General features: G+C 28.5%; 2 protein-coding genes across 2 annotated transcripts; one reads left to right on the forward strand and one right to left on the reverse strand.

Annotated features, from left to right (window-relative positions):
* Positions 1–1248: 1248 nt before the first annotated feature.
* LOC136986561 (pancreatic lipase-related protein 2-like) lies at positions 1249–16781 on the forward strand. Its single transcript, XM_067284127.1, has 10 exons — positions 1249–1402; positions 5249–5520; positions 7691–7837; positions 7924–8032; positions 13418–13534; positions 13607–13726; positions 13806–14060; positions 16013–16133; positions 16211–16405; positions 16595–16781. Exons 1-10 carry the CDS (start codon positions 1306–1308, stop codon positions 16701–16703), a joined length of 1542 nt encoding a protein of 513 aa, XP_067140228.1. The 5' UTR covers positions 1249–1305; the 3' UTR covers positions 16704–16781.
* Positions 16782–17546: 765 nt separating this feature from the next.
* Positions 17547–20729, reverse strand: LOC136986613 (thiol S-methyltransferase TMT1A-like). The gene is made up of 3 exons (XM_067284195.1): positions 20475–20729; positions 19826–20379; positions 17547–17949 (listed from the first exon to the last, which is right to left on the reverse strand). The coding sequence occupies exons 2-3, from the start codon at positions 20366–20368 to the stop codon at positions 17713–17715; spliced, it is 780 nt and encodes a 259-aa protein (XP_067140296.1). The 5' UTR covers positions 20369–20379; positions 20475–20729; the 3' UTR covers positions 17547–17712.
* Positions 20730–27843: the final 7114 nt, after the last annotated feature.

The following is a 27843-nucleotide window of genomic DNA, read 5'->3' on the forward strand; positions in this document are numbered from 1 at the left end:
CCCTGTATAATGCGCAAAAGGCAACTTGATAATAATTATTTTGCCTTATTCCTTCTATTTCAAAAATTCGAATTTTTTTATTTTTGAAAAATGAACTAGTTCTGGCGATATCATATTTTTTATTTCTCATTTCTTTATTATTTTTAAATAAAAATAATGCGTTTACATTTCCCTGTTATATGTCAAAATAACGAATTTCTAAAGAAAGAAAATGTCAATTTTTAATATAAAATTTAGAATTATTTTATGTAAAAGTTGCATTGATTTAAAGAAAGTTCTCTCATCGAGATGAGAACCAGCAATCTTGCAAATATAAGTAAAGAACGATCTCACCGAACCGTGCGATCTTGGATGTTCTTGCAAAGTTTATTCATGAGTGGTTCGATATAGTTTAAGTTCGATTTTAATGAAAATATTTGAGAAGAATGCTTTGTCTCTTTGCTCAATAAAAGTTCAAAGTAAGTTTATCCAAACAGGAAATATTACTGAAATCTGTGATAACAATGCCGTAAGCTAGTAAAAATGGCTTTAATAAAGTTTGAATATTTATAGATAGTGGTTTTGGAGAGGATTTTGTAACAATTTTTTGTAGGTAGACATTCACAGTAAAACATTTTCCGTAAATATTGGAAGTTTTTACAAATTGAAAGGAAATTCATAATTGGGTTCGGTTCTTAACAGGCTTCACAAGTAACTGGAAGCAAACAAATCATTTTATTTGTATAACGTAATAAAAAATCGAAATGTTAATTTTTTTTCTATCTTGCTGGGTAAAATGTAACGTCCACCATAAATTGATATGTGACTAATATAATTTATTAATTTAATTTAAATACAAATTTAGAGAGAGGGTTCGAATGATCCAATAATTCAAATTAATCAGATTCAATTGCATTACATTTATGTAACTGTTTTCGAATTTATTTGAGTTCTTGTTAAGATGCTTGAAATACCGCATTAATTGCGTCTTTATTTATATTTGTGCACAAAATAGATCATATTTTAGTATTATTTATAATAAATATTCAAATTATTTAAAATTAAATATTATTTTAAATAAAGGTAACATAGTATTTTTCAAGATAAATATATTATTTATCGTGGAAAAAAATTTAACGATATGATTACAAATATTTTTTTATTATAAATTAAAAAACAAATGTACTATTCTCTTGATAAAAAATATAAAAGATTAAGATATCTAACTCGAATAATAATTATCAATAAATTCCGTATATATAAGATGCAGGTAGCTTGATACGTGGTCATTGTTGTTTGCATTCCGAAAATTCATGTAGCCTAAAAATGATCATCAAATCGATTTACTTATTGGTGTTTTCTACACTCTTCACATGCTTTGCAGAAAAACAGATTGACTCTACTCGCTTCTATCATCCAAATCGTAAATATTTTTGAAATATTTATTTACATTTTATTTAACTATTTGAAGTATACAAAAATTTTAAAAAATTTAGAATAATTTTAATGATTTTACACGAAATTTTTAAAACGTTATTAAATTTATCGTAATAACATTGTTTTAAATAGAACATTAAACGTAAATTTTATAGACATTTATCTATAGTACTATAAATGATTAATAAAGGGTGTATAAATAGATTACGCCCTTTATAGATTACGTTAGTGCACGCGAAAGTTACTCGTTTTCGTGTTACATTTCGATTATTACACTCTAGAAAATAATGTTTTATCTGAACTTAATGCATTTTAAGTTCAGATAAAGCATAACATATATAATAACAATGTAATAATAAGAATTCTGACGATAAATTTCACATCAATACTATAAATATTGTATAATTTTAGAAATAAATAATGCTTTAAAACAGGGATGGGCAACTTTTTTCTATTGTAAGGGCCGCATTTCAAAACTTTTGAACTGACGCGGGCCGCACACAAGAGAAAAGAGGGGGAAATGTCGGTAAATCACAATTCTTTATTCATATATAATTATAAATTAACATAGATATACTTAATATAGCTTCTGACACTGATCTAAACGTAATATATCGGAAATATTTGGTTAAATATCAGTCACTGCTAGTTTTAAATTAGTTTCGATGTATCTGTTAGCCGGTTTCTTGTTTTAATTTTTACTAAATTCATTGCGAAAAAACTTTTCACAAATATAAGTTGTAGAAAATAACGTTTGAATTTTTGTCGAATATCTCATTAAGCTGGAAAATTGATATACAGTAGAGATTCGTTAATCGGAACACTGGAAATCGGAATCGCCGGTAATCGGCACGATTTTCAGTCTGACTGTGTCGTGCTGAATCGAACGTTTTTGATACTAAATTTACTTCTAAAGTATAATTTTCATGTTTTTATATTCTTCAATATATTTATTTTGTTTGTACAAAATGCAAAAATAATTTTTAACGATACGATAGTCTCGATTATTATTATAAAAATTTTCGTTAGGCTTAAAATCGACGAAAATTCAACACGAAGCGACATGCAACGGAGAAAAATTCAACACGAAGCGACACGCAACGGAGAAAAATTTGAACATCGGACAGGTTAATATATTTATTCGTACATAATCGGTAATTGGAACAAATCACTAATCTGAACAATCCCAGTCCCCAATTGATTCCGATTTTCGGTTCTCTGCTGTATTTATTCACATTTTATGCCACGCGAGCCGCAAAAAATATTACTGCGGGCCGCATGTGGCTCGAAGGCCGCGGGTTGCCCATCCCTGCTTTAAAAAATACATTTGCTGTATAAAACACATTCATTATTAGGAATTAATTATATGTTTAGAAGAGAAACATTTACCGGGTGATCATAATTACTGTAAAATAGTCCTATTCAATGCTGTCTGGAAAGATATTTAACAATCTAAATGAAACTAAATTTGGTACAATATAAAGCTAAAATCAGTAGTATTTGCCGGGCACAATTACTTATTTTGGAAAACACTAAAAAAGGGGGGTTTATAGGCAAATAAACAAATTTGCCAATAAATTCCTATTCAGTGGTTTCCAAAATAAATTCGGTATGCTGACATTTTGGAATATGCGGAAGACATTCCGTAAAAAGAAAAAAATAGCACCAAAACTCATTATTATGGCGTTTGGTGTTTTAAGCGACAGTTTGTTTAGACGAGACACTCGTGGTATAGAAAAAAGACCTTAGCGAAGCAGAGAATACGGTTCAATGTGGTCACCACTCTGAACATGTAAAATTTAAAGATGAACACTGATTAATGCTGACACAGTAATTATTTGTCTGCGATTCTTTTCGCATGAAGTGTAATACTGTTGCCGAGCATGCCAAATTTGCAATATGTTTTCGGTAAACAATACTTTTTAAATGTTCAATCAAAAATCACAGGAATTAAGATCAAAAGCACCAAAAGTGTCATAGCGGCATGGGGCTCGTATAGGGTCCGGGGATAAAGTCGACTCCTTTTGCCTCTTAGCGATTTCTTTAGCCATTTTTTCCCTTTGAAGAAATAATATGCCTAAAATGTTTCTTTATTAATAAAAAGAAATCTTAGATTTTATTTTATATTTGCAAAAATAACATTAATTTTATGAGAGTAAGAACCACTACAGGCCCCAAAGTTTTCTCCGAGCCAGGAAGATTTTTCCCCTTGTCTCAACGACCCCGATGATGAGCTTTAGTGCTAATTTTTAACGAAAATGTCTTCCGTAGTCTATATCCTAAAATGTCATCATGCCAAATTTTGTAGCATTTGAACTGCTAAATATCTTTCTTGACAGCGTTGAATAGTCAAACGCTTATGATTCAGATTTGAGGTAACTGAAATTGAAATAACGCTGTTCATAATCGATTTACAGAGCAGCCTTAAAGCCAGAATCTCAAAAACACATTATTATTATTATTATTGTTTTAGTCAAATCTGTAACGTCTGTTGATTTTGTTGACCATCTCGATCAGTGGCGCACCCAGAGGTGGGCTAGAAGACCCTAGCACTCTCCAAAGAAAAAGGAAAACAAACACTAGAAACTTTTCCAAAAATCCTTTTTTAATTAAAGTAAAATTTTTATTTATATTATGTAGCGTCTACTATTTCTACGCTACTTATGAATTAGTGATCACAATAGGTAGGAATTTTTATCGAATTCGCATTAAAAACTTTTTACCCATTCACTCGCACCCCAAGATTAAATCCTGAATGCGTCACTTTTCTCGATAGCTCAAATTAGGCCCATTTTCAGAAACGTAAATTCAATTTATGACACTGATCCTATGGGAAATATGATGACTGGATTTACGATGGAACGTTTGTCAACAATTTTCCAAGAGCTAACTAGATTGTAAAAGCCAACCTATTGTAATACAGTAGAATGTTAACTAAATTCAGTTAATATTGTTAATTTTTATATATCATTGCAAACATATAGATGTGGACATACTAAAAGAGAGATACTGTTAATATCAAAATTTACATTATTCTTCAAGCATGGAATATCGTAGCTATCCATCAATATACTGTATATCGATACATATTGCAAGAAATATATGAAACGTTAACAGTACAAATGGAAATACGGCGCATTGAAGATATCATATGAACGCATGGAGTCAAGTTTACGCTATACGAATCCTTCGACTTGCTGTGGAAGGATTCGTAACTGAAATCTGGACTTTACCAGAGAAACAATCATAACAATTCGTACCGTATTTTTGAAGCATCAAAATGTGCAGTAGTGAATTTAAAGGGGGCAATAGGAACGATTGCTTTTTCTAAAATGTTTTATAGTTGCACGAGCTTTATTTTTTAATGTTTTAACATTATTATTTTTAAACTTTGTTACATTTTTATGTTGTAAATTTATGTACTTTAGTTTATTTTAAGTAGTTATTAATTCAATAAAACTTTTACGTATCTATATTGTTTATTATTAATAATATACAAGTTAAAATTTGTTCTCCCGAGATTTAGGTCTACTTCTAGTACGGTTTGTGAGTACCTATTGATTAGTAGAATTAACTTTGTATCAATATAAACTATAATGAATAATAGCCGTTTATTTTATTTGTACGTGTTTTACACAAGTATGTTAAGAAATAAAAGCATATATAAGTCATTAAACAAATCTTATTCAGTTTGGTCCAATGAAACAGATAACAGGTATATTACAAATAGATAATTAATTAAAATTTAATTAATTAATTTCTATCTTATTTATTTATTCACTTTTATTTACTTGAATTGATTGACTAAACTTTTAATTTTTTATTATATCAGTTGGTAAAAAAATATGTATGGAAGACTTAGGGTGCTTTGAAATTACTAAAGAATTTTTCGATACTATACGACGTCCCATAAATGTTTTACCACTGGACAGAAAAATTATCGATGCTGTTTTTAAACTTTATCAAAGAGATGCACCATCCGAACCGAAGATAATCAACACATACAAACCGAAATCTATAGAAAATTCTCCTATAGATCCAACAAAAAAGATAATAATTATCGTACATGGTTGGATTGATCAAGATTTTGGACCATGGCAAGAGGTAAATTGTATTTATATTCATTTAACGTGTTTATTTAAAACATATTGCTAAAAATTCTATCGTTTTAATTGTATGGAAATTTTATATTTTGATGAATATAAGTATTGATAAATATGGTTATGGCAATACTGATCACATAGAGAACTGTAATATGATTTGAATTTTCATTAATACATCTATGCCATGAATTTTCTGTTTCCTACCAATCAGGAGAATTCAGTGTTGTCAAGTGCGCCAAACGCTATTCAAATTATATATAGGATTTTGCATCCTCAGCACTTCGTTGAAATACAGTAATTATTATAATGTTTCAGTTTGATTTTTGCATCTTACAATTAGTAGCATAGAAGAACTTTCAGTCTATACGTAATTATCAACAATAGGAATTCGATAATTTGACATTTCGTTTACAATGAGTTCATATTTCAAACATACAGTAATTATTTTCCATTATAGTTTATAGTTTGGTGTCAATCATGTCACAAAAATTTAAATTATTTTGATGACAATGAGAAAATGTTTCGAGAAGAAAAACTTGAGAATTAAAACAATTTAACTGCAAATGCAAAGTACTTGATATGGGAAAGCAACGATGTTGTAAGAAAGTTAATAGAGTTTATAATAATAAATAAAATTGAATCTTAATCATTATTATATGGTGTATATTAGTGTGTAAAAACAATTAGATAAATTAACAATTAAATAATAAAAAACAAAGATAAAATATGTTAAGTAATTTAAGTAAACTAAAACAATAACGATATAAATAATTGTTAATTTATCTATTTTTTTCGTTTTAAATTTAAATGTAAAATGTTCGGGCGTTCCTTCGTTAAAATGTTCCATTTGTGAAAAAGCGTTCGAATTCAGTTACACCTGAAGATGGCCTATTGTATTAGGTTGAAACGTTTGTGTTTTGTTTTTGATAAACATTTCTCAGCAGCAGAAAGTGGTATTGATAATTCATTAAGAACATCATTGAACCTAGGTTAGATAAAGAAGCTGTCCCTACCTTTTTTTTTCCAATTTCCCATCATATTTATCGTATGCCTCTAATAAAAGAGAATCTCCAAAATAAGTTTAAAAATGTTTAAAATTTGATCTTTGTTCATGCATTTATAAAATGATTACATACTATTATGTTGTTTAATTCTGTTATAATTTAATGCAATGTAATTTTTAAAGTTCATATTGTTAAGTATTATATTTTTTGATTATATAATAATTCATTGTAATTTTCAGAAACGTGTGAAAAATAAAGCTTCGCCAAATGTATTAAATGAAATATATTTTTTTACATTGTGAGTAAAATAAAATTAAAAATTTACTGTTTAAACTTTAAATTAAGTTTACCATTTTAATTAAAAATTCTGTTATCCACGGAATGAATAGGAAAAAAATTTATTAAAAACTAAAAAGTTTGCACAAAGCAGTCCATTTTTTATTGATGACATCACGAGTCTGCGAAATGACCTTGTTATCTGGTAGTGCCCCAAAGCGGCCTTAACCGTTTCGGCTATTCAACCGTCCAGAAATTAATAGCGAGGTTGAGGCCGAAGTTTTAAACGAGAAAACGTGTACGTCGGACGTTCAGCGCCGCTTTCCTGTAAGCCTAGAAGTTTGACAACGGTGTTTGGAAAGTCAGTGGAATCATGCTTGACGTTCCAAACGCCATTGTCAAACTTCTAGGCTTACAGGAAAGCGGCGCTGAACGTCCGACGTACACGTTTTCGCGTTTAAAACTTCAGCCTCGATCTCGCTAATATTAACTAACGTAAATGAAACATTAACTTGTAGTAGTTTAAATTCATTTTTAAAAACTTTTTATGCCCCGAGGACTTTAAAATGGCTTTTTTTTCAATTCCCTTCATGGGTTACGGCAGGCCTAAAATGGAGAAGTGGAAGAATGGTGAGAAACTGGATCAGACGAACTGTCTGAAAAATTCTTGAGGTTTCTGAGCCAGACTCGAATCAAGGTGCCAGAGATGCAGCTAAAAAGCTTTTATCGTCTCAGCCATCGGGTATAAATTTAATTATACGATGGAATTAATATGAAATTGACATACAAATTAAAACTTTATTATATTATGATTCTCAGCAATCTATAAATTATAACAAACAGAATGTTTTAAGAATTAATTGTACTCATACAAGGATTAAATTTTTGCAGAGATTGAAAGACAGGATTTTATTGAACGAAGATTGTAATGTTATTGTAGTTGATTGGACTAAGGGCAATAAACCGCCTTACACTCAAGCAACTGCGAATACCAGAGTTGTTGGAGCAGAAATAGCGCTTTTAGTTAATCTACTTGAGGTATTTTGTTTAAAAATTAAAATGTAAATGAAAAAACTTTTAAAGTTCTAACTAATAAAAATAATTTTTAAAATCCTATTTTGAAGGAAAAGAGAAATATCGATCCAAGAAATGTACACATTATAGGCCATAGTTTGGGAGCCCAAATAGCTGGATACGCCGGAGAACGAATTAAACACCTTGGCCGTATTACAGGTAAAAATTTTTACATTTTTTAATATAAAATACACATAAAAGATTATCGACAAGATTTAATTCGTAATAACGAAAAGTAAAGAATATTGTCTCTCTTCAATTTTAATTGCTTGTTTTTAAAATCTTAATAATCACGATTCCTAATAGAGAACGCCTAATATAATAAATGTTTTTATTTATAAATTACATAAACATAAACACAAAAATTTCAAATAAAATAGGTCTTGCAATCTTTTTATCATCCGCTTAAATTCAAAAATCAAAATGCTGTTTTGGGTTCCAGAAATCGAGAGAAATTGGACCACTTATCTTTTTGAGACCTCCAGTATATTAAAACTTAGCATTAAAAATTAACGCATTATATTTTTAAATAATAGAGTTTGACAAAACTAAAGTGTCTTCTTAATGTAAAAGAAATACTCTTGTAATAAATATTTTTGAAACCCTTGTGAATGTGAGGCCGGACAAAATGGCTTGTGTGATAGTCTGAATGCTGTAAAACATGTTCTTAATACAATTGTAAAAATATATTTGAAAGAATATAGAAAAGTTTTGTTTGTAGTGTCTAAAATCTATTCCTTTTTATCTCGTAATTCTTCCATTTATTAAAATTAACTATAAGAGAAAAATTTTCTGCACAGAATTCAATGAGTATAGTCCTACTTACAAGGGAACTGTCGGAGTGTCATCTAATAGATTTTAATAAAATTTAGTTAATAATTACGTTAAAAGTATACGAAGTCTATGACAAATTTCTAGTATTCACTAAAAGTGTTAATCAGAGTTATTAGCAATCAAATGTCGTACTATTTTATAGTACTTAAACACAAATATGCAAATTTTTAGAAGTGAAAGGGTCGCGGAGGAAGACGGCGATATTGCATTTAGAATAAATTCTGAAATTTTCGAAAATGGGAGAAGAATTAATAAAATTTAGTTTAATTACGTTAAAAGTATACAAACTCTATATTAAATTTGTAATGTTTACTAAAAGTGTTAATCAGGATTAATAGCAATCAAATGTCGTACTATTTTATAGTAGTTTAACACAAATATGAAAATTTTTAGTAGTGAAAGGGTCGCGGAGGAAGATACAGTAATACCTCGATTTTCGTTGACTTTGGTTTTCGTCGATTTTTTGCAAAAAATTTGCCTCGGATTTCGTCGGCGTGCCACGTGATCTCGTTGCTAATTTTGCGAAAACAAAGAGCGACCCACGCATTTTTCTGCTCACAAGTCCTCGTGGCGGTGTTTTTTGCTGTACGAGCATTACTCCGCGCGTCTAGCCAAACAATTTCATTGCTTCCATTCTTTTTAGTTCCATCGAGGGACCAAAGAAAGTTTCCAGAGCCAGTAGCCCTTCGAACAAGGCCAGGAACACGATCGAGTTGAAGGAAATCATTAAAAAATACGTGACTGGCATTAAAATTGCTGAAATCGGTCGCATGTATGTACTTTTCGGGAAGTCGTCATCCACGATAAGTTTCGTTGTGGCGAAAAAGGAAGCAAAAAGGAGGCTAATGTAGCGAAAGGCGTAAATGTGCTAATGAAACAGAGACCGCAAAGAATTGAAGAGGCCGAACAGTTATTATTAATTTCGATCAATCAAAAACAGTTAGATGGTTATTCTGTTTCGGAGACCATTGTATTAGTTTTTTATACTCATTTTATATTAATTCCTTAATTTTTTTAGTATTAAACACTACGAAAACAGAGGTATCACTGTATTACATTTACAGAGTAGAAGAAGAAATAATTCAAATAAATATTATAAAAGATTAGATATATATACTACTTTAACAATGAAATTTAATATAAAAGTATTGATAGAATAAATATAAAGAAAACAATCGAAACGTAATAAATAAATACATTTTAATAGATATATTTAAAAGTTATTATATTCACAAATTATTAGATGGACAACTATTTACATGATATTTTCAACAAAGCAAAATAAACAAAGAATCTGTTGGCATCGTGCACATTTAACAAATCGAAGATTTTCGCAATTACTCTCGACACAATTTAAACTGTCAGTGTTTAAAAAAGAAAAACAAACTTGTTTTACATTTAAGAATTGACACTTTTCATTTATGAGTCCAGAAGCGAACCATGCATGTTTAATCAAATTATTAAATATTGGCGCAGATAATTGATGATGAAGAATCGAATGTAATTTTATAATGCCATTTCTAGTTGTCCAAAACAATTTCATCGAAGAATCATTACAGAATAATTGTATAGCATTTAAAATTTCTTTAGCTAAAAGTTTTAATTGTCTATGAAATCCGACATCTAAAGGTTGGCATATAGACGTACACTTTGGTGGAATAATTAATATTTCGCATGAATTTTGATTTGTAGATGTTTGAAATACTGTATTATAAATATTAATATTTGTTTGCCCACCCAACGAGTTAATTATTAATAAAGAGTTTTCTGTTATATTTGGAGATAATACGTCTTTTACATAGTTTGTAATAATTGCTGTAGATAATTTGCCAGATGAGCAGGGCCGGATTTACATAAGGGCATTTGGGGCCTGTGCCCAGGGCCCCCACAAAACTAAAAAAAATTATGTTTAAACATAATTTTTTTTCTATTACCGCGACAGCCTAGTGTGGCCTAATCATGAGGGCAACAGGCAGAGAAAACCAAACCCGGGAAAAAACCTATGAAACATCGGAAAATTTCGGGAAAAACTTTCACATGGGTATTTTTCAGTTAAATTTAAATAATTAGTTTTACACAATAAAATTTATGTATGTTTACAATAACCTTATTTTTAAATGAAATTTACAACTTCCTAGTTCAAATCTAATTGAAAGTACAGTATTTTGTGTAAATTTTCTAAATCATCAAATTTGCCTACTTTTAAAGGGGGGACCCCCACCGAATTTGTGCCCAGGGCCCCTGGATTGGTAAATCCGGCCCTGCAGATGAGCTAGCTGTAACAGTTACGTTTGGGGCATTGAACAGCGATGCTTGAACTCTACGTCCAAAGGTTCCATGAGCCTCTTGTAAGCAAATAAATACATTACCTACAACTTGTCCGTTAGCATTAATTAAATATTGAACAGTGTAGGAATGCGTTACTTTATTACTTGGAGAATGTGCAAATCCAATAGTGTTTTTTTCTCCTTTATATGAAAGTGTTCTTGGTGAAATCATTTCGTATGAAAAACCACACTGATCCGTATTGAATATGAAGTTACGTGAATAAGACGGCAATAAATTTTTTACTGTTGTTTGAAATTGCGCAGGTTTTACTAATATATCCTTTTCGTTCACTATTTCTGTTTTATTTACAACTTTTGTAATCTTTCGAGATACTAATCTATATTCTTTTTTAAATTTTGTAACCCAAGAATCACTAGCTGTAAACTTAATTGAACTATTCAGTTGAAGAAATTTCTGCAATGCCCATATTTTTAATTGATTTCCTTTAACAATTTTATAGCTGCCTCGAGCTTCGTCAAACATTTGTTTAGTATGTTCTTTAATGATTTTTAACGTTTCAATTCTATGCTTTCGAGATTTGAATTGTTTTTCCCATTTATATAAATCACTAAAATGTTTTAATTCTTTAGCTCCTTTCCGCTGTAATGTGTGTAATTTCCATTTTGGGTGTTTCTTATGCAAGTTAAGAATTTCTTTTTCGTTTTGTTGAGATTATATTCTTATCGAATTTTTCATCATCTGAATATCCCGATTCACAGTCAGTGTCTGCGTTATCAGTTTCTTTCTCTAGAAGCAGACGTGTTATTTTATTATCTGAAATAGGCCTATCTATAATCAAATTATTATTTTCCATCTGACAAAACTCTTCGTCATCTCTACTTACATAACTACTTAAAATATCGCTAAATGCATTAAAAAGCAGTTTGGCTACCTGTTTATCAACGTCTGAAATATTATGCCTACAAATATTTTCTGTAGGCCAAACATTATCACATAAACGTTTAAATTCTGCTATAATGTTTTGAATATTTACATTTAATTCTCCCATTTTCGAAAATTCCAGAATTTATTCTAAATGTAATATCGCCGTCTTCCTCCGCGACCTCTTCACTACTAAAAATTTGCATATTTGTGTTAACACTTTTAGTAAACATTACAAATTTAATATAGAGTTTGTATATTTTTAACGTAATTAAACTAAATTTTATTAATTCTTCTCCCATTTTCGAAAATTCCAGAATTTATTCTAAATGTAATATCGCCGTCTTCCTCCGCGACCCTTTCACTTCTAAAAATTTGCATATTTGTGTTTAAGTACTATAAAATAGTACGACATTTGATTGCTAATAACTCTGATTAACACTTTTAGTGAATACTAGAAATTTGTCATAGACTTCGTATACTTTTAACGTAATTATTAACTAAATTTTATTAAAATCTATTAGATGACACTCCGACAGTTCCCTTGTTAGTAGGATTATACTCATTGTCCTATTTAGTAGTCCTACTTAGTAGGACTATACTCATTGAATTGTGTGCAGAAAATTTTTAACAACTGGCTCGCTAAAAAAAAAGACCAAAAATATGTATGCATAAATTCATTATTTAATGTAAGTTTAACTGATTTACAACAATTTAGAATACAAAAGTTCCAAACAATAGCAAAATGATTCACTTTTATTGTAAATTGATTAATTTAATTTAAACTTAATATATTAATATTGAGTATTTACAGTTGTTTAATTTTTTTTAATTTTATTTTCAGAATAATGTATAAAAATGCGTTTGAAGTACATAATATTACAGCCATGCAATTGAAATAGTTTTTAAAAAAGTTAGAAATACATAATATATATGAAAAATTCATTCTTTTTTGTAGTAAATGATACAACAATATAATTATTTATACACTTAATACGTTTTCAATGTGGTTTGTTATAAATTAATATAAAAGATCTAAATTTTCACAATATGATAATAAATATTTATTTATCTTTATATCATTTGACAGATGAGTCTAAATAATAACTTATAATAAACTTATATTTTCTAAGATATAACTTACAGTACATGTTTCAATATCTACCGAAAGTATAGTTTTATATCTCACTTCTTATGCTGATCGACCCCATTGAAGGTCAGCCCGCCTGTTATGAGAGAAATTATGACCGATCATATAGTTTTAATATGCTAATTTTACACATTAATAAGCTGATCAATTTTATGTAATGAACATATTGAAAGCACCATTTAACAAAATGAAATGATTCGAAATTGTGTTTAAATTGTGTGTGAAATTTCGAAACTTAAAGAGCTAATTGTAGATCAAGAAAGATCTGAATTAACCTTATTATTTGATTAAAGTCATACTAAGACATTAATTTTTATAAAAATAAATAATCCATTTAAATATTATTCCAGGTCTGGATCCAGCCGAACCATATTTCCAATATATGCCCCCCATGGTACGTTTAGATGAAACTGATGCCGAATTTGTTGATGTAATACATACAGACTCTAATTCAATATTATTATTAGGTAAAATATCAGGTTACTATCAAAATTTAATACTTTTTGTATGTATTTTTTAAATTCCATTTTTTTAATTAGGTTTTGGCATGGAACAACCATGCGGTCACGTCGACTTCTATCCTAATAATGGTAGAAATCAACCCGGTTGTGAAAAACGCGGAAGACTTATAAAACTCATCACAGAAGGCATTATAGAAGGTCTGTGTTTTAAATTAATATATTATTTTTTCAATTATATTCGAAATTATTAATAATTTTTACTTTCATAATTAAATAGGAGGAGGACGTTTCGTAGGCTGTAATCATCAAAGAGCCGTTGAATTTTATGCATCTACTGTGACTCAAAAAAAATGTCTTCCAGTAGGTTATAAATGTTCTAGTTGGGATAACTTTCTTGAAGGTAAATGTACCGATTGTGGACCGGATGGAAGTATGTGTGCAGCTATGGGTGAAAAGGCATACTTATCAAAAGGATTAGGTCAAAAGAATTTGAAATTGTATTTGAAAATGGGAAAGGACAGGCCATATTGCTGTAAGTTGATTTTTAGTATTTATAATTTAATAATTGTACAAACATATCAAGACTTTTATATAATTTTTCTCATTTTTTTAATACATAAAGTTTTAGTTAAGCTTTATTTGAATTAATTTTTTGGATATCAATATAATTGGAAAATTAAAATATTTCATTTTAATAATTTCTTTATTAAATTATATAATTTATACCAGAATAAAATATGATTTTTCTATAGTTTTCTTTATTTAACTAATAACTTTTAATGAACCTTTTCCAATCGACCCTAATTGAGGGTCGATTGGAAAAGGTTCATTAAAAGTTATTAGTCCAATGCGTTATGTATATGACAGTTCAAGATGTAAATTTACATACTATAAGTAGATCTTTTCTACAGTGTAAAAATAGTGTGTGGATTAATACTGTCTCACCAGATTTATTTATTTATTACTGACTAAATTACTAATTGTAAAAAAGAGGGGATCGATAAAAAGTCGAGAAATCCTTGAATGGATAGACACACAACTCCTGATTTATATGAATCGAGACAGTTTCTAAATTATGGATCATAACTTATTTTTGTAATTAGTTTATAATTAATAATTTTCTTGATTTAAAACAAAAATTTTATATAGCTGATTGTATTTTAATTAATTTGATGTAATTTAATGAAACGTAAACATTTGTCTATAAAGACGAGGATCGCTTAAGGCGATATCAAATTTAATTAATTTGGGGCTTCCTTTGGTAGACAAAGAATATAATTTCTATAAAAAATCGTATGTGTAGCCTGTATGTATGAGAGCGTATAGTTATTCTTGTGGTAAAAAATATAGATAAATAAATAAAAAATTTTGAAGTAATTGAAGACACGAGTGGATAAAAGCACTTTACAAATTCAAAGTTGTGACTCAATTGACGTTCAAATTTTTATTAATTATTCCGGTATAATGTATCTACGAAATAGTGTGTTACTGTGTCGTATATTTCTGAGATCTTTCCTAGTGGTATGCGGGAAATTGATAAATTACACCTTCATCTGTGTAGGACAATCATGGTTTTGAATGATTCTAACACATTCACTCATGTTTCGATTATTTTTACAGTAATAAAACCTTTCTGAAATTATCTATTAATATTTATTTTATAATTATATCCAATAATAGTCTTAGTTTTGTAAACTGGCACAAAATTTCTATTTTTGAATCTATATTTAAAGCATTTCTTATAGTTATTGAATGTTGAATGTTTGAATACCGTTTTAATTAGAAATGGGAGATACTTTTCGCCCATCTTTAATTAAATCGGTATTTGAAATCTCTAATATTACTTCGATAAAAATATATTTGAATACTACAAATGCCTTCATAATAATAAATTAGTATCTTCATATTAATAAATTTTAATTTGTATCAATGGTATCGTCTTGTATCCGCCAGTACGTACAGACAGAGCTTTTTCAGCACTTCTGGTATAATTTGTGACAAGAAGCCGACTTTATACTGAACATTTTCGAATTCGTTGTTTTCCTAAATAAAAATTTACAGTAAGTGAGAATGAAAACAAGTAATCTATTGTAAGTTAAAGTACCTTTTTTAAAGGTATTCTTATCTCAACTACAATAGATTAAAACTGAAATTCAAACAAGAAGTTTGAAGTTTCATTTATTAACATTTAATAAAATGTTTTCTTTTATTTTATTAATTTATTAATGTTTTGAAATAAATAAAACAAGGTAAATAACAAATAAATTATATATAGTAATTAAGTTCATTAAGTATTCGGAGTATTCGTGTATTCGAGATATAATTAATATTCGAATTCCGGAAAAAAGTGATACTCTCTCATCTCTAGTTTTAATTATATATCACATAGTTTTGAATTATCAATTCTCAAAAAAATTTAGAATAGATTTATGTTAATATCATTTACGATAATAATGAAATGATTTGATTTTGATTTATTTGCAGTGTATCACTACAAAATAGTTGTAAAACTGCACAAAGTTAAAGATTCACGTAAGATGAGAGGTAAACTGGAAGCAGTCATATATGGAGAGGAAACCGATGCATCACAAACTTTAACACCGCAGTAAGCCCAATACCAAATAATATAAATTAATTAAATGCAAATGTCTATACTTTATCTAATCTTAAATTTCTGTTTAGTGATGTTGATTTGGTCCCCGGAAGCCGTCACGTATATATGTTTACGACAGACAAAGATCTTGGAAATATTCAGTCTGTTTCAATAAGTTGGAAGCCTCATCTTGGAGACTTTCTTAATCCTTTTAATTGGCTTAAGAATAAGAAAATTAATATCAAATATGTTCAATTAGTTCCTATGAACGTTATCCAGAAAGAGTGAGTTATTTTATTTATTTAAAAAAAATAATATTCGCATTAATGATTCATTACAAGATAATAACCTTAATTGAATCAATTTAATTAAATAGAATCATAACCAAATTATTAATTATTACAGTTTATATTATATTGTTATTATTAATATATTATTTATTTAGAATTTAAAATTCTAATTTATATTTATAGGGAAAAACTTGCTCAAACGAAGACATTTTGTCAATCAGATCCTGACAAAGCAATTAAACCTGGACAGCCTGCGGTTCATATTTTAAGTAATAAATGTGAATTAGACTAAAATAAATAAATAAATAAATAAATAAAATTTTATGTGTGTTATTTGTTAATAAAAGGAATGCATTTCATTAATCTTTCCATCGTAAATAAACTTGTTCTAAAAAGTTTATTTCTGTAGGACCTTAATCTTATGGGCTACGAGCAATATCTAAATTTTTAGAAACTTTGAAAATCATCAGTAATAATAAATAAAATAAATTCTTAGAATAATAATATTTTCCATGGTTATATGTTTGTTACACAGTTCACCGGTTTCTCTATAAAATATAACTGATGTTATATTTTATAGATTTATTAACCGGTTTATCACTTACACTGATGTTACAGAAATAAAATTTTAATTCAAATCTTGAAAATTTAATCGTTTGATTTTTTCCTTCTTAAGTATTTGCGTATGGAATGGAACAAAACCATTTAATTTATATAGAGAATGATTTTTGTCCATTCTGTGTGGTAAATGCCTGAACATAGAATAAAATGCTCTTGCTCTGTGTTCTGTGTGCCTGTAGAATCTTGACAAAGACAAGCGAAAACATTTACACGTATCAAAATTCAAGTTTTATTTCTATAGCATTCATACAAATGATTATTTCTTATTGATAAATTTTTCATAATCTGATATCCCTTTGATAATATTCTACAAGTGTTTTATATATATATATATATTTTAAAATTAAATTGTTTACATTTCAAATACATATTTTAGGCATATATTTTTTACAAATAATTTCAAATAAACTGTTCATTTTTTTTATTATAATTCTATAACTACAAGTAATATTTTCGTATATGTTTATTAATTGTTTATTTTCCTTTAAATCATTTTAACGTCTTTTAATATAAAAAAAAAAGTTTAAAAAATTGCCGGAATAATTCTTATAAACATTCTATAAAAATAATAACGATAGTAAAATCACATTATTTTAAAAATATACAGCGTATTATATGATTTAAGTTAGAAAAAAAGCATATCACAGTTTAAAATTATAGAATCCGCGTAAATAATTATGTCAAGCAATAGCTACACCAATGATATTTCTTCGGAGGACGAAAAGTTCTTTTTGTAAATAAACTTCTTTTTCGCAAATTTCTTTGAATCCCGCTTCACTGATGCTTTCAGAAATAGGAGCACATAAACGACAGCCATCACTGGCCGGGCGCCAGAATATTTCAACAACATTTTGCAAGAAACGTTTCCAAGTGCCACTTTTATATCCGATATGTTCCATGTAATAAAATTTCCCACCCTATAAAATAATACAGGTTTTTAAGCAATATATTCTCTTTATTTTCCTCAGTTAATAATAGAAACATAATTTTATTATTAGTAATAAAACAGTTGTGAAATACGTTTTAAATATTCTACCGTTAACAATATTATCTTCGCCCACTTCTTCAACATATTAAGATATTTCGATCTAACTTCGATGAAAGTATGATTAATAACACAAATGAATATTTATCTCAAAGAATTTCGTTTGAAAAATAGTTTTTTTTTTTTTGTATTTTTACTCCGAATCTAGTGTTGGGGGCTGGGAAATACCAATCTCTTGAAACTATTTTATTAATATATACATATTGAAAAAAATTAGATGTCAATTGGTTTATTCTGTTAGAATTTATTTTAAAAATAACATTTAAAAAAAACGTTAATATTGGGAGAAGTGATTTTTGAATAAAATTTTCGAAACATATACATTTATTTTTTGGTAAACAAACTTTGTACGAGTAAAAAATATTTCATAACTTGGAAGCTTTTTGATATATGGCCTCATCTCCAGACCGATGGTCCGATTTTTCTGAAAATTTCGAGAAATATTTTCCCGTAATATAGAAACCCCCCTGCAAAATTTCAGAAATTTTCGACGAATGGCACAGGAGTTATTAAGCTTCAATGTGAGTGAAAAAAATCGTTTCCACACACACGAGGAAAAACTCCAACTGTTTTTGTATTTCTCGAAGTTTCAAGGAACCCCGAGTCTAAAAATGTAAAAACCTTGAGGTTATTTTTTGACCGATTTTTTTTTTTTTTTTTTTTTTACAACAGCCTGGAAAGTAAAATTCAAATTATTTTATATTTTCTCCTAAATATTGGAAGTCTTTATCCTAATTGGAAAATGAAAGAAAGTATGTTTATTTGTAATATTTTATACATATCTATATTTAAATATGTTTCATTATTCTACAACAGCATTTCTCAGACTGTGGTCCAATCTGTTTGACCATCATGAGATCTAACCTGTAGTCTCAACCTCTGCTATCATCGAGGACCACAGGTGATCTGCAGGCTGACTTAAAGTAATAAAGATTAAAACTTTGTTCAATGATGATTCACTTATAATAGTTTACTTCTAATTTAATTAATTATGCTTCCGTATATATTCAAAATATGCTTTTAGATTCATTATGTTATAAATAGCAAATGTCGGTAATATCCACATTAAGCCTACATAACTAAGTGGCCTGTAGATTTTTTCAGACATTAAATTTTACTAATTCTTGAGATTAAAAAGTTTGAGGCTGAAAACGCTGTTCTACTCTTTCTTGAAAATATATTTTATTTGTATGATTACCAAATTTAAAAAATCCAGCAAAGAGTTGCATTGTTTTCTGGCTGTTAAAGAAATAACTTTTTCAGTATATTTTTCATTATTATAAAATTGCAAGAAGCTTAATTTTGAGAATAGAGATAAGTTTTATAAGTTTAAAACATTGTACATAAAAATAACGAATATAATCTTCATTCTCGAGATATGATACATGATACCCCTTTGCCTCCTCACTCCCTCGACCTTTAACCACCAAAATTTAATAGCATCAGTGCCCCTTACACATAAGCTATCATACCAAATTTCGTTACTTAATCTTTACCCATTTTGAGATATTAAACGAAATACAGGATGTTTTCGGTTTTTATTTTTGAATAGGATCAGGAAGTCTCAAAACGTGCAGATAAATATAATGTATACATAACAACCGGAAAAGTAAAAGTTTCTTAAACTTATTATGAAAGTTAAAGAAAATTAACAATAACAAATGAATTTATTTAAAATCTACTTAAACTATACTGGAAAACAAAAAATTGCTGCGCATAGTCTCAATATAAAGCATAATATCACTTACCGAACACAGAACTCGCTTTATCTCTGCCAGTACCCGATTTAGATTGTTTACAGAACATAATACCAAAGTAGAAATAACCGCATCAATGGATCCATCTTTTATATCCGGTATGGTTTCAGCTTCACCTATAAGGAATTTTTCGATTTTTATATGCGGAAATTTATTTTTATTGCTTTTGAAATACTCCTCAAAGAAAGTATTAGGTTCCAACGTAATCAAATGAGTATTGTCGGGATAATATTGGAAGTTGGTACCGCTTCCGACACCTATTTCTAAAATTCTTATACTTCCCCGCTGTTTCAGTTTTGGATCGTGAGATATTATTTCTTTCAGAGACGAAAATAATTCTTTTTTGTAAGGGTGGAGTCTTTTCGACATTCCCGGAGCGATGTACTTCCCAAATACAAGAGCAAACAAATATTTTTGTAAGTTTCTTCTTCTTAAATATACTAAAAGAAACGTGACTAAAAAACATAACGAACGAAAATCGAAAAATCTAGGTAATTTGTTTACTCTGTAGAAACTAATTTTGATGCTCTCCATGTTATCTAAGACTTGGTAACTATAAAATAAACCTGTAATATATTATTAATAAATTTTAATAACATAATGAAAATATTTAGGTAAGTATTTTAAATAAATTACATACGCTTACCTGAATTTATTTTCTTTTATTTATGATGTTAATCAGATTATATACGTTAATTTCATTACTGTTATACGCAATGGAATAAAATGAAAAGGTGGTTCAATAACCAATGAATATAAAAAGAAAGGTAACTTTCGAGCAACGTAAAATATAAATAATATTTGTATCGTTCGTAAGTCACTGACAAATGTTCGTCATTACTCCCGACGGTAGCCTAAATATAGGTCAGATCAATACAAAATCGTTTGTAACTTACGACACGGAATGGGAGGAGTCAATAGTGACATAATATTCTATAAAACGTCAATCGACAGAACAGTAAACTTGCGCAACTTTTCGAAAATTGAAACAATTAAGCGATGGAGGTTATATTTTAGGAATGCCGCGATCAATTTTATATAGGCCTACATTTCATATTTACAAATTAATTAATTATTACAAGTTCACTAGCGAAAATAACAGGGAATTCTCTATTGGAAGAGTTGAATGAACTCTGCAAGTTCGACCAAACCGGCAGAAATTCAAGTACTTTTGGATATTATAATTTTTAAAGAAATAAATGAAGGTAACGAATAAATCTACACATCTTCCGTTCAATAATACAAAAATATTTGAATATAAAAAATACGTTTTGCGAATTATTATTAAATTATAAGTTGAGTTATTATAACCTTAATTATTCAAGATAAAATAAAACGTTTTATAATGTTCTTAAAATCAATAATTGAATAATGTACTGTACTTCGAATAATTTTGTATTTTAAAATGTCTGTAAAATTCAATAGAAAATGTCTATATAAACGTAATATTGATTAAAAATAATCAAGCACAGTGTGTAAACAACTGGTGTGGCTTGATTGTGGTGTTCTTTGAGCCTTGAGGCTTGAGAAAGAAATCTGAGACCTGTTTGATGTGGTACGCGTATGGACATTTTTAACAGAAGGCAAAGGCTCAAATACTAGGAACTTATATTTTATTTAAATTACTTTCCATTACAGAAATACACTTCAAATAGAACCTAATTTTTAGAATGCTCTATCTATCAAAAGGTCTAATAATAAATTTTAATATTCTATACATTCGAGAAACTTGATAATTAAATTTACTCGTGCATATCTCGTAAATAATTTTATTAAAATGACATAATTTCAATAATTATCGTTACAATTTATATAAAATTTAAATTTTCTTTTTGCTCTATAGCTGCATTGACAATTAAATACTTGAAATAGTTTTAAAAAAACTAAAAAAAGTGAGTTAATAAATCATAATGCTAACTTTAGACTGACTAAAAATAAAGAAGAAAATTAATGATAAATGAATTTTCTTCCATCATTCAAAGATATATAAATAAATTTTTATTTTGCTATTTTGTAATTTATTTATTTATCTTATTTAATAGAATATATTTTAAAATAAGTATACTTCTTACTGCGTACTGGATAAATTATAATTCTTTCTTCCCCGAAAAACCTTCGTAATCCAGTGGTAGGTGTTTCTACAACAGCTAACGTTTTCAACCCCCACGGGGTCTTCTTCAGGCACAGCACAAAAAACAGTTTCAAATTCCAGTGAATGGAACAAAAACCGAGATCGAATTCCATTCCATAATTTTGAATCATGAAATTGGAAGATGAGATGGAACATTATGCTCGAGATCGGATGTTGTTTACGCATGCGTGTTATTACGTTTGCCGATCTTTAAATATATATTGAATCAAACCAAAATTAAGTTATTTGTGGGTGCGCATTTCCCTCATAGCAATACTTCCAGGCTTGCGAGATGTTAATTGCATCTCTGTAGTTGATGCATGTGTTATGCAAACCCGCCTTATATATCTCAAGGGTCTCTAGTATTCTAACTGTAAGTTGGTCCGTATGGTGTGACATTCTGATTATACGAGCATTTTGGAGGTCGGCTGTGATTCCCTGTTGTGTGGCGTACGTTGCCAGTGTGGTGGATAGTTTATTGTTGATTCAAATTTCATGATTCAAAATTATGGAATGGAATTCGGTCTCGGTTTTTGTTCCATTCACTGGAATTTGAAACTATTTTTTGTGCTGTGCCTGAAGAAGACCCCGTGGGGGTTGAAAACGTTAGCTGTTGTAGAAACACCTACCACTGGATTACGAAGGTTTTTCGGGGAAGAAAGAATTATATTTTAAAATGTTTAACATTATTTAAATGTATTGAAATATAAATTTAGATGCTTATCCAGATATAATTTAATATTGGAACATTATAAATATATTACAAATATAAATAATATTATAAATATTATATATATTTACAATTCCAAATTGATAGATTTATAAGGCTTGAATTAATTTTTGAAAAAAAAAAATGTAGAAATTCCTATCATTTTTTTTTAAATTTAAGACTATATCTGAAATTAAATAAGAAATAAAATTAATAAATAAAAAGCAGTCTAAGTAATGAAAAAGTCGATTCTATTACGTACTATTAACAAGGTGACTTGTGAATAATAATCATATATATTTTAAATCGTTTTCGTTGGAAATTAATGGCTATGCATTGCAGTTTCTATTGATTAACTAGCCTTACTTTTTCAATTTTCATGTTTAAAAAACTTGACTAAATTATGATTTAATGTTTTTATTGAATTATTTTAGATCGATTTACTTCAATTAAATTAATGTAATAGAAAATATTGTAGGTTTTCTCGATGTTATTTAATTACTGTATTCTCATAAACATTTTACGGAATAAAAATTAAATTTTAAAGTTTCGTTTTTGTTGCAAAGTTTTCAGCATATTATGGGCTTTATAACCGGTTTGATTTTATCCATTATGAGCTATGACAGGAACGACTCTTCAATGTAGAATATTCAAAATAACCAGGTTCTATATACAATTTGATTTTTCAATTTTCTCTGTATACAATTTAAACTCGGATTTATCGTTAATTATTTGATTTGCCAAATATTTACCAAATCAAAATTTTAAGGTTAGTATTGTATATTAGAATCCGTTACAGCTCTGAAGCTCGTTAAGCGTTTCCCAACAGGGAGTAGCCTACTTTGCTTTTTTAATTATAATCTCTTTTTATAGCAGAATAAAAAAATTATTAGACCGATAAACTAAGATGACTGTTCTAAAATTATAATGTTAACGAATATGTTAAAGAGTTTCGTGTTAACGAGTTTAACATCCAATTTTCTCAAAATTTTCTGTGCCCGTCATCATGACTTTTCTCAAGAATCAATTCAAAAATTATTACAAAGTTGTATACAGTTTATGGCGCTTTTTAGTGCTTTGTCGAGGCATCCTTGTGCCCCAATCAAAACACCGATAACATATTGTATCAGCAGAAGAATATCGAGGCGAGGCTATAATTGCTTGGTGTCATTTTCGGTTTGGACCCATAGTGTTTTTTATCTTAATTACCTGTATTAACCCGGAAGATAAGAGAATGAAGATCACGAATCTATCAAAAGGTGGAGCGAAAATATGTGAAAATATTTTAGTGTTAAAAGAACCAACAATTTCGTCTTAATAAGACCGTATTATCTAGAAAAACTTATGTATTGTGCCTGGGACCCGTAGACAGCTTCGAGTTAACGCAGTTCGACTTAGTAAGGATTTACTGTAATTATTTTGTTCTCTTAGTAACACCCGGCCATTGTGAGTCTGATGGCCGTGAGAAAAAGGCCTCTTAGTAGCGAAGAGTCGAAATTTTTTTTTAAATTATAACTAAAGAAATGACATTTAAAAACATACAAACTTAAATAAGTGCATATCTTAAATCAATATAACAACGTTTAATATGATATCTTTTATCATTTAATTATGTAAGAGTTTTAAACGTAATTCTGATAAACAGCTTCTAAATTCTCAAAAAGACTAGCATATGTTATTCATATATCAAAATTATATAAAAATACCATAGTCTAAATCTCTAAATAAATAATTAGATATATCATTAATTAGTTTTCATAAATTAATTATATCAAATAAATCTAAATAATGATTGGCAGTTGGTTCGAGTTTTATTGTATGAAAGCCAATAAAGTCCGCGCCGTACCAAGATATATGATTATAACTATACAGTATATATATGTAACTATATTAGGCCTACTTATATAAGTAAATAAATAAAAATATATAGGGTAGTCCAAAGGCAGCTAACTACTGTAAACAGTAAGTTGTCATCTTATTCAAATACTTTATTTCAAATACAAACTTTACAAAAATTATTCAAAACTAACGTTATTCTTGTTCAACACACAAATTAGTGTTTTAATAAATTAAATTATAACATTTTAAAATTCTTTGAAATCTTGTTACAGCGATTCGCTCTATTAACTGATTTTTAGGCACCTTATATACTATATAATGTGTATAAGTGAAATTGTTAATTTGGCAAATGAGCTGCTCACATAACTCCATAAAACAGAAAGTAAAAAAATTATAAAATAATATCCATTCTTTTAAAAAGTTCCTTTTAAAATACAAATTTAAATAAATATCGTAGAATGTAACAGACAGCTTTTACCTAACGAATACCATTTTTACATTTTTCATTGATTTGGTCTGTGAACGACTCGTATAGCAATCATAAAATGTCTAAAAATATGAAACAAAACAATAACGAAAAAGTAAATCAATAGTAAAAAACTGACTAAAGAATTTAGAGAAAACTAAATAATATTGTAGACTATAGGGTAGGCGAAATATATGGATGTTAACATATCAAATTTATTCTGCTATTTGATTCATCTTTTTCAGTTGTCTGCATTCATTTATAAAAATTGAAATATAATACCTGTATTTCTAATTTTGTATAACTATTATTATATAGGATAAGTAGGATAGAAATTACACATTATGTTTATTGATGTATATAAAATATAAAATGATCGATGTAAAAATGTAAGCATCTTAACATATTAAAAAGACTTTACTTATTCTTCACTAGTTATAAACCTCAGATAAAAAAATTATTATAAAATAAACAATAGAAGATTTTCCAATAAACAAAATATTTGTTTCTCTTATAACTACATTACTGTATTATTTTTTCACTTATATAGAATTTATTATTTTCCTGATAATCAGGATGTAACTAATTTACTAATCTCGGTATTGTAGGGGTAGATTTTAGAGTCAAAAATAAGCTCAAAGTTTTCTGTAAACGTTTTTTAAATTCTGCTTCTTTTTCGGCCAGCCAAAAATAAGTACAGTACAGTACTTTCCAAATTCCTCACCCTTCGTTGGAAAATTTGAAAATTTTTTTAACAAAACTTACTCAGCAAATAATAGACCATCAAAATACATCTTACGTTGCTGAGATAATTTATTTAAAACTAAACTAACGTTTTCAGCTTAAATGCAAACAAAGCTTTATCCACTTTAAGATTTTGCATTATCCACTTGCTTTACAGTAAAAAAAAATTAATTAGAAGAATAGTTGGAAAGCAAGAATTTTTTAAATTTAAATTTATAATACTTTGAATAACATTTTGTTTTTTAAAATAATAATTTACAAGAACTTCTCAATGTCGGGCTCCATTTTTATTTTATTTTATTTTTAATTCATTTAATATATGCACTCCATCTCAAATTGCAGTGTCTTGCCCCTCGTACGTCATACTTTTCCTTTAGCAATCGAGTCGTATCTAACTCCTTTCGGGAAAAAAATTTGAATTGAATTGTCAATAACTTGATTATCAGTAATATGACTTTATGTTCTCAAGATTAAGAAAAGACAGATGGACAGACAGTGGGAATTTATAGGTCTACATTTTTTTTCAAATTGCAGCCCAAGCTTCAGTTTGCACGCTTTAGCAACACAAAAGTGGGAAAACAGCAGTATACTTTTGGCAGGAAGTTTTAAATTAGTTTCTTATATGACTTTTTGGCAGGTCACGAACTGAAATTTGTAAATGTGTATTTTTGATGCTAGAATTTTACAGATTGATTAATCCGTAAAATACTAGAATTTCGTTAACTCTGTAATTAAAAATAAAAGTTGTAAGCATTTTTTGCTATTGTTTTCATCAATTAAAGTAAATATTCGATCCACGATTTGGTGTTACTAAATTTTGAATTTAATTTTAATCCTTTTTCGGAGAAAGCTTTGCCATTCCTGGTGAGAACTTCTCTGGTGTTGATAGGTTACGCCATCTGTTGATGAATAGTGAAACTAACTAAAAACTAGAATAAATTGCTTTTAGCTTTATGATTGTCTTATCAGATCAACAGAGTTTTCATAAACGAACGATTTCACAAAAGATTTTATTTTTACTTTTTCATTATGTGTTCACTCTTCTCACTGTCGTCCATCTGTCCGTCTGCCAATCTTTCCTTAATCTCGAGAACGGTATTAGATAAATGAAATTCATGGACAGCTATGGAAAGCTTTGGGGCAGAGGCCCCGATTAACTATATGCGAACTTCCGATGTAAACCGAAAATCACATTATTTCAATTCAAAATTTTCCCCTGAAATATGACCGGCACGACTCCGTTGCTAACAGGAAAAGTATGATGTACAGGGGCAAGACACTGCTAATAATTTGTAATGGAGAGCATATATTTTAAATTAAATAAATTAAAAATATGATTAAAAATTGCGGCCTGAAATTGTGACAATGTCACAATAAATAACTGCTCGTTAAGATATATTACTTTGCGGAAATTTTTATTTGGAAATTTTCTTATAATTTCGTCAGCGGACAATTGTTCTAATATTTCGCTTTGTATAAAAGTACTGACAAAGGTGATAATTTTGACTGCTATACTCCAGATGGCAAATGAATTTTCATACGATTTGATGTTGAAAATGCTTGCTCACTTCTTGAAATCGATCCTGAAATTGATAAGTAATTCGAAATGTAATGTGTAAATTATTCGGAAAGCTTGTTATCAGGTTTCGTTCCGATTATGCTGGCGATAATTCTGATACTGTTTTGAAGTCGGAAATAATTTTGAAAATAATAAAAAGTCGTCCACAAAATAATCTTCTAAATCTTAATTAGATATGTGGTGCTGTGGAAGTAATTTCGTTTTCTAAACGTCAATAAAAAAGTCAAATCTGTCAAAAAGAATTATAGGCAGCTCGTCTTTTATCGAGCTATATTATATTAAGTTCTTGTACTACTGCATTCAGTATTACTACTTAATTATAAATTCACAGGGTTTTGGTATGTAGGGTGTTGATAAATGACGTCCACACTGGAAGGGAGTGAGAGAGTTAAGACAAGTCGGACAAAGTCAGACAAAAGAGAGGAGAGGGGTTGAGCATCAGTTTATTTCATTCAATTTTATACAATTTATGTATTTTATTATATTTATTTAAAAATTTCTTGTATGTTTCGTTTCTACTTATGGTATCTGTCAACGATAA

The sequence above is a fragment of the Centruroides vittatus genome, unplaced genomic scaffold (assembly GCF_030686945.1).
Source record: "Centruroides vittatus isolate TY-2023 unplaced genomic scaffold, ASM3068694v2 scaffold_1152, whole genome shotgun sequence".
In the NCBI taxonomy this organism is placed as follows: Eukaryota; Metazoa; Arthropoda; class Arachnida; order Scorpiones; family Buthidae; genus Centruroides; species Centruroides vittatus.